An 18536-nucleotide genomic window follows, 5' to 3' on the forward strand; every position below is an offset into this window, starting at 1 on the left:
CCTGCAGTGGAAACACGGTGTCCTAACCACTGGATCACCAGGGAATTCCCATGCACACCCTTTTTTTTAAGCATGGAGATAGTGGACATTCAGCAAATGGACTTGGCAAATTGGAATCAGCTTGGCGTTTGCATGGAAATCGGAGGGGAAAACTCATTTTACTTTGTCATTGAGTGAAGTATGTTGAAGACTTCCTTTATCCAAAGGAGGAAAATATAGAGCATGAAATCATATCTCCTTTTTCATTTTTGACACATCTTTTAAAGAAAAATTATAATGGACATGTAAGAATCAAAGGAATGAATGAAAATTAGATAAGGAAATATTAACTTTAAGAATACAATAATTTTCTCCTATGAAATGTATAATTTTTGATATAGTTATTCCCTACTTCCCATTCTTTTTTTTTCAAAAGTGTTATAACATTTTCCAGTAGGATGTATCACAGTAGAGGTAATTTTCTCAACCAAGGATTTGGCATCAAATTAATTAAAGGTATTACCAGCAATATGCCCTACCAAAAAAAACCACAAAAAAACCAAAGAACTTTTACATACCTTTATAATCATTTCAAATAGTAAAATATGTTCGTTCTCTGTAAAATGAGCAAAAATATATGAACTTTTTAACATCAGGGACAAGTATGCATAAGCATCTAAAATTCAATTTAAAAATTTGACCCAGTTGAAACTAATACACAGTGTGCATTGCTTGGCTCAGTAGATGTCAGATACAAGATTGAATGAATGCAAGAATAGTCAACAACTATTTCTTGTATTGATTTTAGAAGAGCTGTGTTATTAGGATAATTTGGATCCTTTAACTCTGTTTAGATTTTTTAAATTTCCAGAGGTGTGGATTTTTTTTTCAGTTCTTTTTTTTCCCTCCAACTATTTACTAGGAAAATTTTCAAACATACAGAAAACTCTGGTCTTTGTGACTATGAAACTATCCTGCCCTAAGTCTATCCAAAGCCCTCCTTCCCAGGCGCATATCATTCCTTCTGGGACTATTTCACAAAGGCCTTTCTACTTGTGAGCAATACAGAACAAATATAACATAGGACAGACATGATATGAGACTTCTTTAACTATGTGAAAAAATTTTATATCCTCTGAGTTTTCTCTTTTCTAGTCTTAACATGCCTAGTTCTTTCAGTCTTCATTTACATGATATGTGTTGTTCCCTTACTTTCCTAGTCACAGCCTCAAATCTGGTGTATTCTATCTGTGTGTTTGTTTAAAGAGCACTATTCAGAGCTGGAAAATTATTAAAAACCCACGTTTATTCAGTACTTAGTATGTGCCAGATCCTGTTCTAAGCACTTCATATGTATTACTTTGATTTAATCTTCAAACCCCCCATGAGTTAGGTTACTATTATCTTATTTCCCATTTTCAGGTGAGAAAACAGACACAGAGAAGTATCTTTTTTTTTTTTTTTAATTTATTTATTTTTGGCTGCACTGGGTCTTCGTTGCTGTGTGCGGGCTTTCTCTAGTTGCGGCGAACGGGGGCTACTCTTCGTTGCAGTGTGCAGGCTTCTCACTGCGGTGGCTTCTGTTGTGGCAGAGCATGGGCTCTAGGCCCGCGGGCTTCAGTAGTTGTAGCACGTGGGCTCAGTAGTTGTGGCTCTCGGGCTCTAGAGCGCAGGCTCAGTAGTCGTGGTGCACGGACTTAGTTGCTCCGCAGCATGTGGGATCTTCCTGGGCCAGGGCTCGAACCCATGTCACCTGCATTGGCAGGTGGATTCTTAACCACTGCGCCACCAGGGAAGTCCACAGAGAAGTATCTTGTTCAAGATCACAAAGCTAATAAGTGAAAGCCGATGCTAAATGGCAGGCAGCCTGTCTTCACAGCTCTACTTTTTTTGTTGTAGCTTTATTGAGATACAGTTAATATAGCATACAATTTACCTATTTAAAGCATACAATTCAGTCGTTTTAATATATGCACAGAGGTGTGCAGCTATCACCACAACCAATTTTAGGACATTTTCATCATCTCAAAAAAAATCAGTAGCAGTCACTCTCCATTTTCCATTTGTTGAATAAACCCTTAGAAGTGTAATTGCTACAAGAGTATTTACACTTAAACTTTGGAAGATACTACCTAATAATCTATTTATAAAAGTTGTAATAATTTATATTTCCACTAACAGATTGAATATATTTCCTCATACTCAACAGAGAAATCTTTAATACAGTTTTGTATGCAATGAGCCACCAATACCCTATTTTAGAATTTGGGTCAATAACTCAGTAGAAATAAAAATAGCACTCTTTCTGATAATAATACTTTATAATAATTTGATTATTATTTATGCTAAATAACTCATGACATATAATTTTTTTTTACATTAAAAAGTTAATTTTCTAAGTACAATGTGGTATCCTGAATTGGATTCTGGGACAGAAAAAGGACATTAATGGAAAAACTGGAGAAATCCAAATGAAGTCTGTGGTTTAGTTAATAGTATTATACGAATGTTAATTTCTTAGTTTTGACAGACCATGGTTTTATAAGATGTTAACATTAGGGAAAGCTGGATGAAGGGCATATGGAACCTCTGTATTATCTTTGCAACTTTTCTATAAATCTACAATTTTTCCTAAGTAAAGTTTTATACTAAAAAATAAAAAGTTAATTTTGACCTTCACCTACCCTCCAGATCTGCTTCCCTCTTCCACTGGTAACCAACCACTGTAGTTTGATTATCCTTTTAGATCTTTTTAATACTTCTAAACCTTTATATATGTATTCATAGAAAATATATGGTATTGTTTTGTGTATGTAGTTTTAAAATTACATTTATAGTATTATTTTCATGATACTGTATCAGGCATCATTCTGTAATTTATTTTTTCACTCAAAAGTGTTTTTTTTGTTTTGGTTTGGTTTGGTTTGTTTGTTCTTTTGGGTTTTTTTGCCTCGTGGCTTGCAGGGGTCTTAGTTTCCTGACCAGGGATCAAACCCGGGCCCCCTGCAGTGGAATCAAAAGTCTGTTTTTGAGATCTGGCCATGCTGACTGATTTAGTTAGACAGGCTTCAATATTTCATTTCTTTTTACTGTTTTGTAGTAGTCAATCTTATACCATAATTTATTTATAAATTCTCCGATTTTATGGGCATTCAAGTGGTTTCTAAGTTTTCATTATTACAAACAATGCTGTAGTGAACATCCCAAACATACTTGTATAAATTTGCAAGTGTTTATCTAGGGCAGATGGCTAAAATGTGGAATTGCTGGATCACAGGATATGCACATTTAAAGTTTTTAAAGTAGTGCCAAATTGTTCTCCAAAGAAATTGCACTGGCTTATACTTTCAATCAGTAATATATCACAGTGCCTATTTTACCTAATGCTTGTTAACTCAGTGTATAACCAAACATCTAGATTTTTGCTAATCTCATAATAGCATCTCACTTGTTTTAGTTGGCATGTCATTTATGAGTGACGGTGAGATACTTTTCATATATGTTTACAAACTTTCTTTCCTTAGCTCTAAACTATTTGTCTTTCTCCTGTTTTTTATTGGATTGTTGGTCATTTTCTTATTAGTTTGTAAGAATTTTATATATATTAAGAATATTAGCCCTTTGGCTGTTCATACTGGTTATAATTTTTTTCACAGTTTGTAGTTTGTCTTTTGCTTTGTTTCTATATTTTTCACCATAGAGGACTGAAAAAAGTCTAAGGGTCAGATATAGCTCTGTTTCCTTTTAATGACTTTTTGATTTTATGATTAGAAAGACCTTCCCTAGTCTAACATTTATAGTTTTAGAATTCTCTCTATATCTCTTATTTCATTTTTTAAAAAAATGTTTAAATCTTCAATCCATCTGGAATTTATTTTGCAGTAAGGAATGAGGTAAGACTGCAACCGAATTTTTTTCCTAGAGGACTACTTAGTTGTCCTGGGTAACATTTACTGAACAATCCATCTTTTATACATTGGTTTATAATGCTGCTGCATGACAAGCTATATTCATGTATATATTTGGGATTATTTCTAGACTTTTTTTTTTTTTAAAGAATTCAAATGGGGAAGACCAAGTTACTTTCTTTTTATTCTTTAATTTGTTGTTTGTTTTCTTACAGCTGCGTTGGGTCTTCGTTGCTGCACGCGGGCTTTTTCTAGTTGTGGCGAGTGGGGGCTACTCTTCGTTTTGGTGTGTGGGCTTCTCATTGTGGTGGCTTGTTGCAGAGCACGGGCTTCAGTAGTTGTGGTACTTGGGCCCTAGAGCGCAAGGGCTTCAGTAGTTGCGGCGCGTGGGCTCAGTAGTTGTGGCATGGGCTTAGTTGCTCTGTGGCATGTGGGATCTTCCCGGACCAGGGATCGAACCCATGTTCCCTGCATTGGCAGGTGGATTCTTAACCACTGCGCCACAAGGGAAACCCCTATTTCTAGACTTTCTGTCTCTTTATATCTAACATGTCTCTACATGTGCTTATGTCAACTTTTTTTTTTTTAATTTATTTTTTGGCCGCGTTGGGTCTTCGTTGCTGCACATGGGCTTTCTCTAGTTGTGGTGAGCAGGGGCTACTCTTCGTTGCGGCACGTGGGCTTCTCATTGTGGTAGCTTCTCTTGTTGCGGAGCACGGGCTCTAGGGCACACGGGCTTCAGTAGTTGTGGCACACAGGCTCAGTAGTTGTGGCTCATGGGCTCTAGAGCACAGGTTCAATAGTTGTGGTGCACGGGCTTAGTTGCTCTGCGGCATGTGGGATCTTCCCGGACCAGGGATTGAACCCATGTCCCCTGCATTGGCAGGAGGATTCTTAACCACTGCGCCACCAGGGAAGTCCCTCAAATTGTTTTAATGTGACTTTATATTGTGTTTTAATCTCTGATATAACATTATTACTTATCCTTTTTTAAGATTTTCTTAAGTATACTTGCACATTTATTTTTCCATATGAACTTTAGAATCAACTTGACTAGGAAAAAAATTCTGTTGGGATTTTCATTGATGTTGAACTAATATTATAAATTAATTTTGGGGTTATGACGTGTAACATTGGTACTACCCATCCAAGAACTGGTTGTAGTTCTACTTATTCAAGCCTTAATACCCCTTAGTAGACTTTAAAATTTTTTTCCATGTCAATCTTGCACATTTCTTAGGTATATTCCTAGGTGTTTAATACTTTTTGTTCTTGTTGTTTTTGTTGTCATAAACAGGATATTTCTTCTGTTTGATTGTCTAATTTGTTCTTATTGATATATAGAAAAGATAATGATTTAGTTATTTATTTATCTATCTATTTATTTATTTTTGGCTGCGTTGGGTCTTTGTTGCTGCGCATGGGCTTTCTCTAGTGGCGGCGAGCAGGGGCTACTCTGCGTTGTGGTGTGCAGGCTTCTCATTGCAGTGGCTTCTCTTGTTGTGGAGCATGGGCTCTAGGTGCGCAGGTTTCAGTAGTTGTGGCACTCGGGCTCAGTAGTTGTGGCTCACGGGCTCTAGAGCGCAGGCTCAGTAGTTGTGGTGCACTGGCATAGTTGCTCTGCGGCATGTGGGATCTTCCTGGAGCAGGGTTCGAACCCGTGTCGCCTACATTGGCAGGTGGATTCTTAACCACTGCACCACCAGGGATGTCCCGATAATGTTTTTTTTTTTTTTCAGTTTATTTTCCATTATATTGAAAACTTAAAGTACCGTTGTAGCATCTCTTGTCATCATCAGTGGAAACAAGCCCTTTGATGTACTCTTGCAGGGAGTATACATGACTAATATCCCTTTTGAGGCAGTTTATCTCCTCTTTTGCTTCTTCAGGATCTGGGCTTTAGGGGTTCTGTGGGGCTGATGTTTGTGTAATGACCTTGATATTTCCTGTGTCCTTGGGCCTCTGGTCAGTCTCCTTCAGGCATTGATAATTTGATTTCGTGGCTGTAGGTAGGAGGCCTCAGTTCCTTGCCACATGGATCTCTCCTTAGGGCTGCTTGAGTGTCCTCATGACATGGCAGCTGGCTTACCCCAGGATGAATGATCTGGCACAAGGTGGCCATCCCTGGTTTCACATCAACATGATCTCAGGCACAAACCTCCTTGTTTTTACGTTTTGTCTTTAAGTTACTTGTTGAAACAACTGGCCCACAGTCCCAAGGACTGTGGCGGCTTCGGCTGGTGGGGCCCCTCCAAAGCCGGCAGCCTCAGTGAGTCTGCCCTCCCCTCGGGCTCTGGGGCAGTTCAGTTGATAATGATTTTTTTTAAATAGAGATTTTTGTATAACAACTTTGTTTTCTCCCACTTTATTAATTTCTCTTATTCCTTTTAATGGTTATAGTTGATTTTCTTGAGTTTTCTGGGGGAGTCATATCACCTGCAAATAATGGTAATTTTGTCTTCTCCTTTACCATTTTATTCCTTTTGTTTAATTGGCTAATTCCATCAAAGCAGTGTCAAAAATAGGGGTATAATCAACATCTTTGTCATATTCCTCACTTTAATGAGAATGTTTTTAGAATTTTAACATTGAATATGATACTGACCTTTCTTTTTTAAAAAATTAATTAATTTATTTATTTATTTTATTTTTGGCTGCGTTGGGTCTTCGTTGCTGCATGCAGGCTTTCTCTAGTTGTGGCGAGCAGTGGCTACTCTTCTTTGCAGTGTGCAGGCTTCTCATTGTGGTGGCTTCTCTTGTTGTGGAGCATGGGCTCTAGGCGCACGGGCTTCAGTAGTTGTGGCACGTGGGCTAAGTAGTTGTGGTTCGTGGGCTCTAGAGTGCAGGCTCAGTAGTTGTGGCGCATGGGCTTAGTTGCTCCGTGGCATGTGGGATCTTCCCGGGCCAGGGCTTGAACCCTTGAACCCTTGAACCTTTGAACCCTTGTCCCCTGCATTAGCAGGCGGATTCTTAACCACTGTGCCACCAGGGAAGTCCGATACTGACATTTCGATTGGAACGGGGAGAAATGTGTTTTGAAGGTTAAAGTGTTCATCTGTTTTTATTTTCTTGGTCAGTATTGCTAAAGGTTTGTCAATTTTGTTGATTTTTTTCAAAGAACTTTTGGTTTTATTGATTTTACTCTATTGGTTTTCTATTTTTTCTTTCTATTATTTATGCTCTAATTTTTATTATTTTCTTCCTCTGTTTGCTTTGAGTTTTCTTCTTTCTCTAGTTTCTTAAGGTGGAAGGATAAGTTATTTATTTGAAATTTTTCCTTTTTTAAATATAAGCATTTACCCAATGAATTAAATTTCCCTTCAAGTACTTCTTTAGCTGTATCATTTAACTTTTGGTATATCATGTTTTTTTAGTCATTTTGTCTACTTTTATTCCATTAAGAGTTTTTTTTTTAATGGATATTGAATTTTATCAAGTGTTTTTAGCATCAGTGGAGGTGGTCATATGATTTTTATTGTTTGATTTATTAATAATGGCAGATTACATTAATAGTTTTCTAATACTGGCCCATCCTTGTATTCTTGACATGAATGAATTCCACTTGGTTGTGTTGTATTCTTTTGATGTTCTGATGGTGTTTTTTAAGCTTTTTAAAAAATGAAATGTAATTGACATATAATATTATATTGAGGTATACATGGTGATTTCAATATCTGTATATATTGTGAAATGATCATCACAGTAAGTCTACTATAGTTAACATCCATTACCATAGTTAACAAAAATATTTTTCTTGTAATGAGAACTTTAAAAATTTATTCTCATAGCAACTTTCAGGTATACAGTATGGTGTTGTCACCATTCTGTACATTACATCCTCATGACTTATTTATTTTATAACTGGAGGTTTGTATCTTTTGACCTTTTTTTATCCATTTCATTTGCCCCCCTACCCCTGTCTTTGGTAACCACCAGTCTGTTCTCTGTACCTATTGAGTTGGGTTTTTTGTGGGGAGGGAGGTAATGTTTTTTTAGGTCACACATATAAGTAAAATTATATGGTGTTTGTCTTTCTCTGTCTGACTTATTTCACTTAGCATAATGTCCTCAAGGCCTATCCATGTTGTCAAAAATGGCAAGATTTCCTTCTTTTTTATGGCTGAATAATATTCCATATATAGATATACACACACGACATTTTCTTCATTCATTTGTCAGTGGATGCATAGGTTGTTTCCATGTCTTGGCTATTGTAAATAATACTGCAACAAACATGGGGCTGCATGTATCTTTTGGAGATAGTTCATTTCCTTTCGATAAACACCCAGAGTTAGAATTGCTGGATTATGTGGTACTTCTGTTTTTAATTTTTTGAGGAACCTCCATACTGTTTTGCATACTGGCTGCACCGATTTACATTTCCAGCAACAGTTCACAGGGTTCTCTTTTCTCCACATGCTCTCCAACACTTGTTATTTCTTGGCTTTTTGATAATAGCCATTCTAACAGGTGTGAGGTTATATCTCACTGTGCCATTTGTCTGATGATTAGTGATGTTGAGCACCTTTTCATGTACCTGTTAGCCATTTGTGTCTTCTTTGGGAAAATGTCTATTCAGCGTCTCTGTCCATTTTTTAATCAGGTTGTCTTTTTGTTGTTGAGTTCTATGAGTTTCTTACATACTTTGGGTATTAATTTCTTATCAGATATATGATTTGCAAACATTTTCTCTCGTTCTGTAGGCTGCCTTTTCATTTTGTTGATTGTTTCTTTTGCGGTGCAGAAGCTTTTTAGTTTGATATAGTCCCACTTGTTGATTGTTGCTTCTGTTGCCTTTGCTTTTGGTGTCATCTCCAAAAAATTATTGCCAAGACCAGTGTCAAGGAGATTTTTCCCTATGTTTTCTTCTAGGAATTTTATGGTTTCAAGTCTTACATGTATGGCTTTAATCCATTTTGAGTTAATTTTTATGAGTGGTGTAAGACAGGAAGCCCATTTTATTCTTTTGCATGTGAAAACCATTTCCCAACACCATTTATCGAAGAGACTGTCTTTTCCTCATTGAGTATTCTTGGTTACCTTGTCAAATATCAGTTGACCATATATGCATGTATTTATTTCTGGGCTCAATTCTGTTCCATTGCTCTAATGTGTCTGTTTTTATGCTAGTCCCATCGTGTTTTGATTACTGTAGCTTTGTAATATAGTTTATAATCAGGGAGCATGATGCCTCCAGCTTTGTTCTTTTTTCTCAAGATTACTTTGGCTATTCAGGTTTTCTTGTAGTTTCATAACAGTTTTAGTATTGCTTGTTCTATTTCTGTGAAAAATGCCATTGAAATTTTACTAGGGATTGCATTGAATCTGTAGATTGCTTTGGGTATTATGGACATTTTAACAATACTCTTCCAATCCATGAGTACAAAACATCTTTCCAAACATTTCTAAAGTTCATACAAATGAGTGATATTTTCTGCAGGTTCTTTCTCTCGCTCTCACTCTGTCTCTCACAATAGTGTCAAGAGTCCTTACTGGTCTTTTCTGGCCCAAGAGCTCTAGAAATATTTTTCACAAGTATCTTCTTCTGCATACCTAAACTGAAATTACACTGTAGTGCAAACATGGCGGGGGCAAATATTTCACCCTCCTTGTCAAAATATGTTATGAAATTGGAGGCTTTAACTTTGTAAGAAATAATCAGAATGTATATTTGTTAAATAATAACAAAAAATTTCATTTTGTATATTGTTGAATCTTTTTGAGTACCTACCATAATCTGCCTTTTTACGAATGTATTCACTGTTATAGATGTTCATTTTTACTTAATGGAACTGTAATTAATCTCTTTTTTTTATTGTACAGAAATTTACAGCAACAATGTCAACACCAGATAAGAAGGCCTCACAGAAGATTGGTTTTCGATTACGTAACTTACTCAAGCTTCCGAAAGCACATAAGTGGTGCATATATGAGTGGTTCTACTCAAATATAGATAAGTATGTATCGTGGCTTATATCACAAGTATCATTTGAACCAAAAGTTTAAGATTTTCAAATGTTAAAAGCCTCAACCTTTTCTAGAGGTCTATTTTGATTCTATTTTTTTCCTGAATTTCTTTTTCTATTCCTCATTCTAGTTTGATCCATTTCCGTTTTTCATAGTTTTCTTCCCTCCTCCCCCTTTTGGGGAAGAAGTTGTTATATGTTTTTCTGAAAAATCAAATGAAAGTATAATCTCCATATTATAATTTACAAAGACTATGGAGTGGAGATACCCTAAAAACAAAGCACCATTATTTGCAGTGAATGGGACTTGTTTTATAAATCTTGAGATCTTAAATGCTAGTATAATAGAGAAACAGTTATTAATGGTAAAAGTGATTCAGGAAGATTTTTAGGAGTCTTTCTATTTGGGGGATGATATTCATGCATTTTAGTTATACGTAAATGTTTAAGTAGAACATAGTAAGAGATTTGGGTGAAATCCAATTATTCAACAACAGAATTTATTGAGGAAAAATTCTGATTTCTCATCCACCACAATCTAATCTTATCTAATCCATGCCAGTCAGTGGTGCTTGCTTTGCTGACTGCTTATCTTTATTTCCTTTCTCTGCTTTCACCAGTTGCCTACTCTGAACCTTGTGAATCTCATGAACATTCATATTTAAGCCCAAGACATTCATATGTCATTGCTGAGACTGGTTCCTGGTTTCCCAAACTCATGAATAAAATTGTTTTATTTTTGTCCACAAATTTTTTCGTAGGCTTAAGAGAGCTCTCAGGGTGTCCTAGTATGATCCGAGTTCTCGATTTCCCTAGAACTACTCTAACCCTCTGGAGTCCCCCAGTTTTCTAAAACTGATTTACCCTCAAAGAGAACTCCCTGGTGATGGTATTACTTTTGGGACAAAGATACTTTGTAGCTACATTGTTTATCCTCATCAGATATAATGGTAATGCCAAGATAGCCTCTGGAAGGATAGACTCCTATAGGAAATTTTTAATAAAAATCAGTGTCTTTTGGAATCTCAAGCACAGACAGTATTTCTTGAGTAACTTTTACACGTTATTTGTTTCGTAAATGCAAAGGATTTAGTTTAATTTTAACACTTGGAATTTGTCTGTTTTGGGTAGAAGTGAAGGTTTGGCATCTTGTGATTAATATGTTGAAAATTGGAATGCATATTTTGAATTTTATGGCTCTTAAGTAACACCTTGTATATTAACCATTAAAATACCATTTCTGTTTTACAGACCACTTTTTGAAGGCGACAATGACTTCTGTGTGTGTCTAAAGGAATCTTTTCCTAATTTGAAAACAAGAAAGTTAACAAGAGTAGAATGGGGAAAAATCAGGCGGCTTATGGGGAAACCACGGAGGTAAAAATAATGTTTTTATTTAAAATAAAATTAATAAATTAGTTGGTAGTATCATTACCATATTGACTTTTTCATCTTCAAAAGGACTAGTACCAAAACACAACTTTCCAGAATAGTTATATGTTAAATATATCCTACTGACCAACATTAATGTAGGTGCTTTTTATACTTAGGCATCTTATAATTAAATGCACAATTTCATTTTTGTTCAGGTCACAGGCTTTGAACATAATTTTGTTATATTATCTATGCTCCACTATGTTCCAAAAAATATTTAAGAATGCACTAAAAGTCATTTAATGAAGCTATAAGGTTATGCATACATTGTTATTACCTTTTGTAAAACTCTTTTTATCACCTCAAGAGCCTTTCCACAAATGCATGTTTTACTTTATATAAAAACAAATCAAGTGAATATATCCAATATGTTACTTCCTGAGAATTACTTTTTGTGTTAAACTGCTTTTCCTTTTCTAGTGTTATCTTGCTTTCTTAACACATCAGAAAACCTTATATTACTTTTGAGTGAAATTTTGCAATATACTAGATCATTAGTCTCATGTCTGTCAGCCTAGTAAAAGCATGTGTAAGACGTTTTCAGTTTAAATGGTGGGGAAATTCAGAGAAGACTTGGAATTATAAAGTGACTTGGACAAGTAGGTATGGAATTTAGTTTTCATGATTTCTGTAGATGGTAATGAAATTCAAGGAGAACTTTTCATTGAACTGGTAATATTTTATTTTATCCCTTGTATTGAAAGATGACATTGCTGCTGATGTTTTAAATATTTCCCTCATTTATAAGAACAAATCAAAATGTGATATGTTAGTGTGTTTCCTATAGGTAATTTATGGTCTTTGGTAATTACTTTAGGCCATTTGGGTGCTTTTTGCTGTGACTTTACATGTTTGAGTAAATTAAGCCACACTGTTTCTAATTATTGTCAGAATGAGAGTCCCTCCTTATTTTATTGTTTAGTTATAATTCTGCAGTTTGTTTGTCATCATAATATTTCTCTTATTAATTTATCCTCTCTTATGTTACCATAACATTGTTGAATTTTATAGTCCTTTACTTCATCAAGGTAAATTAATAGTTGAAATGAAGTCTTTATTTTCAACAAAAGTTTATAGTTTTTCTTTTCTCTGAGGAGGTTGAGGTACACTACAAATTATTGATACAATATACTTTTCCAAATATCCTAAAAAAAAGTAAAATAAAATACCAAGAAGGAGCTTAACAGGAAATGTGCAGGATACAAATGAGGAAATGGGAAGACATAGATGATCTTGGATTAGGATACTCAGCATTCTAAAATCAGTCCCAATAAAAATATCAGGAGGCCCCCCCCTTTTTTTTATTTTAAACTAGATCAACTAATTCTAAAATTCGCATATAAGAGGAGAAATCAAACAGGAAGATCCAGGAAAATTCTGCAAGAAGCAAAGTAATAAAGGGAGACTATGTAGTATCATACATACATATGTAGTACGTATTATCACCTATTAAAATAGATATAATGTGATCATAATCAAAATGGTGTTGTAGTGGTACATGCATAGAAAGATGAATTGAAAAGGAGAGAAAGCCCATGAAACTAACACAACATTGTAAATCAACTATACTCCAATAAAATTAAAACTAAAAAAAAAAGAGAGAAAGTCCAGATAGAATCAAAGATGTCTACAGGAATTTAATACATGATAACAGTGGTTGCATCTCAAGCACATAGGGGAGAGAGGGGTTAAGTTACTTATTTAATGGATACTGAGACCACTCTGAAGCAATCTAAGAAAACACAAGTTGGTTTCATACCTCATACCTTAGACCAGGAAAGATTTGAAAAGGATCAGAGATTCACATTTTTTTTTTTTTAATTTTTTTTTTTTTAAAGAATTTCACATTTATTTATTTATTATTTATTTATTTATTTTTGGCTGTGTTGGGTCTTCGGTTCTGTGCGAGGGCTTTCTCTAGTTGCGGCAAGCGGGGCCCACTCTTCATCGCGGTGCGCGGGCCTCTCACTATCGCGGCCTCTCTCGTTGCGGAGCACAGGCTCCAGACGCGCAGGCTCAGTAGTTGTGGCTCACGGGCTTAGTTGCTCCGCGGCATGTGGGATCTTCCCAGACCAGGGCTCGAACCCGTGTGCCCTGCATTGGCAGGCGGATTCTCAACCACTGCGCCACCAGGGAAGCCCGAGATTCACATTTTTAAAATGAAACAGTAACACCACTAGGGGAACCTGTAGGAGAGTTTTGCTTAATCTTGAATTGGAGAAGATCTTTCTAACAGGCCCCAAAGCTAGGAACCATAAAAGAAAATATCAATAAATTTGACCTCATAAAAATAAAAACATTTTGCATTGCCCCTTACAAAAAAATCCATAAACAAAGTCAAAAGACAATAACAGAAATATTTATAATTCTTATCACAGACAAAGGACTAATTTCCAAATATATGAAGAACTATGTATGAATCAATAAAAAAAAGTCAAATAACCTATAATAAAAGTGTCTGTTTATATGACAGTACATGAGAAAGGAAAAAGAAATGGCTCTTCTGAACAGATGAAAACAGTTCAGCCTTACTCATAGTGAGAAATATAAAATAAAATATACAATCAGAATACTGTTTTTTAACTATCAGATCAATGGAGTTCATAAAGTTTTAATATGTTGGGTTGGCAATGGTGTGGTGAAAAAGTCACTATTGGTGGTGAGAGATTAAATTTATATAACCTCTGTGGAGGGCAATTTGGTAATATCTGTCAAATTTACAAATTTCCATACCCTGTAACCTAGTACTTCTGCGAATTTACATCACAGAAATACTTGTACGTGGGTAAAATGACATGTACGGTATTATTTGTAGAAGCAAAAGATTGGCAAAAACCTAAGTGTCCATAAATAGAGGAATGATTAATTAAAGTATGGTACCTCAAAATAGTAGAAAACTCTGAAATCATTTAACTTAAAATCAGAGGAAGTTGGACTTCCCTGGAGGTCCAGGGGTTAAGACCCTGTGCTTCCACTGCAGCGGTCGCGGGTTCAATCCCTAGTCGGGGAACCAGCATCCCTCATGCTGTGTGGTGTGGCCAAAAAAAGACCACCAAAAAACAGAGGAAGTTTCTAATGTACTGATATAGAAGTGATTGCTGAGATACTTTAAGAAAGCAAAATACACAACAGAGCATATTGTAGCTATTTGGGGAAAATAAGAAGGGAACATAAGCATTTTTGCCTGTGTATTCCTAAAGTATCAATGAAGGACATATAGAAAACTCACAGTCATGATCTGATGGAAGACAGGAAACCGAGGGACAGAGGTATTAGAGTTTCCAGTGCCTTTTGAACCTTTTAAATTAGAAGTCTATGAATGTATTAACTATGCAAAAATACTATTTAAATAAAATTTGATTGCTGAAAGTGTATATTATATCCAGAATGTATGAAGAACTCTGAAAATACGGTATTAAGAATCAAACGGGAATTCCCTGGTGGTCCAGTGATTAGGGCTCCATGCTTCCACTGCAGGGGGCACGGGTTTGATCCCTGGTTGGGGAACTAGAATCCTCATGCTGCACTGCACAGCTGAAAAAAAGAAAAAGAAACAGCCCATTTAACAAATTGGCAAAAGATTCGAACAGATGATTCACCAATGATGTAAGAATATCAGATAAACCAATGAGAGGATATTCAGCATAATTAGTCATTAGAAAAACGCAAATTAAAACCACAGATTTTCTAGTTGAAAATTTATTAGACTAAGCATACCACATGTTGGTGAGGCTGTGGGGAAACTTGAACTCTTATACACCGCTGATGGGAATATAAAATTGTATAACCACTTTGAAAAAACTGTTTGGCAGTTCCTTTCTTTCTTTTTTAGAAGACTTAATTTTTTAAAAGTCGTTTTAGGTTTACAACAAAATTGAGAGGAAGATACAGAGATTTCCGGTTTACTGCCCCCCCACATACATAGTCAGTGTCCTCTAGCAGAGTGGTACATCTGTGACAGCTGATGAGCCTGCACCAACACGTCATAACCACCCAAAGTCCATAGTTTACATTAGAGTTCACTCTTGGTATTGTACCTTCTGTGGGTTTTGACAAATGTTTAGTGACTTATCTACCATTATTATATTTTACAGAGTAGTTTCACTGCCCTAAAAATCCTCTGTGTTCTACCAATTCACCCCTCTCCCCATCCCCACAACTGCTGGCAACCACTGATATTTTTATTGTCTTCATAGCTTTGCATTTTCCAGAATGTCATAGATTGGGATCACACAGAATGTAACCTTTTCAGATTGGCTTCTTTCACTTGGTAATATGCATTCAGGTTCCTCCATGTCTTTTCGTGGTTTGATAGCTCATTCTTTTTGGTGCTGAATAATACTCCATTCTCTGGATGTACCAGTTTGTTTATTCATTTACCTACTGAAGAACGTCTTAGTTGATTCCAAGTTTTAGCAGTTATGAATAAAGATTCTGTAAACATCTATGCAGATTTTTGTGTGGACATAAGTTTTCAACTCATTTGAGTAAAAACCAAGGAGCACGATTGTTGGATTTTATGGTAAGAGTATATTTAGTTTTGTAAGAAACTACCAAACTGTCTTCCATTTTGCATTCCCACTAGAAATGAATGAATTCCTGTTGTTCCACATCCTCACCAGCATTTGAAGTTGTCCGTGTTCCAGATTTTAGCAATTTAATAAGTGTGTAGTGATATCTCGTTTAATTTGCATTTCCCTGGTGGCATATAGCGTGGAGCATCTTTTCATACGCTTATTTGCTAATTGTATATCTTCTTTGGTGATATTTGGATTCTTTGATTTCTTAAAGCGTTAAACACACATTGACCGTGTGACCCAGCCCTTCCACTACTTTAATCAAGAGAAATGAAAGCATATGTTTGTACAGAAGCCCACACACAGATGATCATATCAACTTTGTCGTAATAGCCAAAACCTGGAAATAACCCATAAGTCCACTAACAGGTGAATGGATAAACAAATGGTGATATATCCATAGAATAAGATGTGTCACAATAAAAAGAAATGAACCACTGATACATACACCAGTATGGACAAATCTTAGAATAATTATGCTGAATGAAAGAAGCCTGAAGAAAGAGTATATACTAGATGATTCCATTTATATAAAACTTTAGAAGATAGAAACTTTAATACAGAAAGCAACTTAGTGATTGCTTGAGAAGTAGGAGTATAGAAATGGGAGGAAGCAAAGGAGGGATAGTAAAGTGGCACAAGGAAACTTTAGGGGGCTGATTGATGTTCATTCTCTTGACTGTAGTGATATGGATGTGTATTTCGTGGCCTGAAAGCTTTGTTTAAATACCTTTGGTTCATCCTAGAATTTGAAAATAGAAATAAGACAGGCCCTAAAGATAAGAGTATATTCAGTATTCATACTTCAAGACAGGAAATATGATTAAAAGTTTACACGGTGGAAAGTCTCATCTTTAATTCCTGTACAGATAGGCTCACTGGGTCACAGGGAAAATATCATGTTCTTTTGAATAGAGTATTGAAACTGAACGTTGTTCTTAAGAGGAGGCCTGGGATCCAGGTGCAGTTTTGTCAAAGGATGGTGAACAAATCCTCCTGCTTTGTAGGAAGGAATAATCTAGACTTATGTATCTTTCAGTCTTGCAAGGTCCTGTTCTTAAAAAGACAAAGGTAATTTACTTTGAAGAGAAAATTATTATTGCTAAGAACCCATTTTTAAATATAGTACTTAAAAGAATGAGAAGAATAAAGGGAGTAGAGAGATGAATGGTCTGACTTGAAGTTTTTATGTAGGACAGTTATCAGTTTATATGATTTTTATAATTTATTCTAGATGTTCTTCTGCATTTTTTGAGGAAGAGAGATCAGCATTAAAACAGAAACGGCAGAAAATAAGGCTCTTACAACAAAGGAAAGTTGCGGATGTTTCACAGTTCAAAGATCTCCCAGACGAAATTCCTTTGCCCCTGGTTATTGGAACCAAAGTTACAGGTAGGTGAAGATAAGCTTATTACTATTTTGACTTGCAGTTTTTCACCAAGATAACGTTTATTAGACAAATGGCTTTTATATTTAGAAAGCTTAAACTATAATTCTGTAGCAGTATTCTGTAGAGGTTACTGTTTCTTCATCTGTGAAGTCTGTTTTTTAAAGAAATTGGATAAAAGTGTACCGTTTCAAAGCAATGTCTGCCACAACATAAACTAAAGCAAACTGCCACAAAGGTGAAATTTAAAATAAGTATAATGTTTAAATTTTAAACATTTTGAATTCTATTTTTGCTTCCACATCATTGATTTTCTTTTCTAACCATTTTTACCTGGTTAGTTCACAAACACCATTGTTCTTGTGATCTTTGGGTTTAGAAGTACTCCATTTCTAATGACTGAATAAAACTAAATTATTCAGTAGGTAGTTTGCTCGAAATTTTGTAAAGATGTAAATTCTGTCAATTTGTAGGTGGTGATTCTATGTGTTCACTTCAAGTTACAACACTGAGGGAAATTACCACCAAAACCTCAAGTTTAAGTTAATCCTTAATAATTTGGTGATCTAAAATTACAAGTTATGTAATACAAGAAATAACAAGGTGTTACGTGGGTAGGTAGGGTAGTAATAGTACTGGAAGTGTTTGAAAAATGGTTGGATTAATCAGAGAATATTTTCTGGAGGAAAGGGAACCTTGAATTACATATTTATATTATTATTTTCTGGATATAAAAGTGGTACATGTTTCCATTATATTGTAAAAATGGGTAATGAAAGGAAAGGTAGATAATAAGGAAGAGACTGTATCATGCGTATAAAATGCAGTTGGAAAAGAGAAGAATGCATTTAGTCATAACCTACCATGTATAGAAGTTATAGATGATATATATGGTCTCTCTCTTAACAAAATTAGTCTGGGAGTGGGGGTGGAGATAGAGTGAGGGAGAGAGAGCATTCCTGAAAAAATATATTAGTTCTAAAAACCCCATATAAATAAGTACAAAGTCTACAGTATAACTACTAATCAGAGAAATGCTGGCGTGAATAGAGTGACACATAGACCCAATTAGGAAATCCTTAAAAGTTAAGTGCTCCAGCATTTAAGGATTGGCAGTATTATTTGATAAGACTGAAAATTTTACAGTGTCAGTAAGTAGGTACTCATGTCACAATGCAGAATAGGTGGGACTGGATGTGTCAAGATATGAGAAAAGTTTGTAGGAATCAACTAACTACTAGAGCTTTTGAAAGTTTCTGTTTGGTTTAGAGGAGGTGTCAGCATA

The 18536-nt window shown here is 35.4% G+C and overlaps 1 protein-coding gene across 3 annotated transcripts in view; it reads left to right on the forward strand.

Moving 5' to 3' along the window:
- Positions 1-18536, forward strand: part of LIN9 (lin-9 DREAM MuvB core complex component) — a 102008-nt gene that overhangs the window by 10230 nt on the left and 73242 nt on the right. For all 3 annotated transcript variants that reach the window (XM_068538520.1, XM_068538522.1, XM_068538521.1), the window contains exons 5-7: positions 9711-9844; positions 11105-11230; positions 17099-17256. In XM_068538520.1, the coding sequence (XP_068394621.1) occupies positions 9711-9844; positions 11105-11230; positions 17099-17256 (418 nt within the window). The remainder of the gene's footprint in view (positions 1-9710; positions 9845-11104; positions 11231-17098; positions 17257-18536) is intronic.

This window comes from Eschrichtius robustus, chromosome 3 (assembly GCF_028021215.1).
Source record: "Eschrichtius robustus isolate mEscRob2 chromosome 3, mEscRob2.pri, whole genome shotgun sequence".
Lineage (NCBI taxonomy): Eukaryota > Metazoa > Chordata > Mammalia > Artiodactyla > Eschrichtiidae > Eschrichtius > Eschrichtius robustus.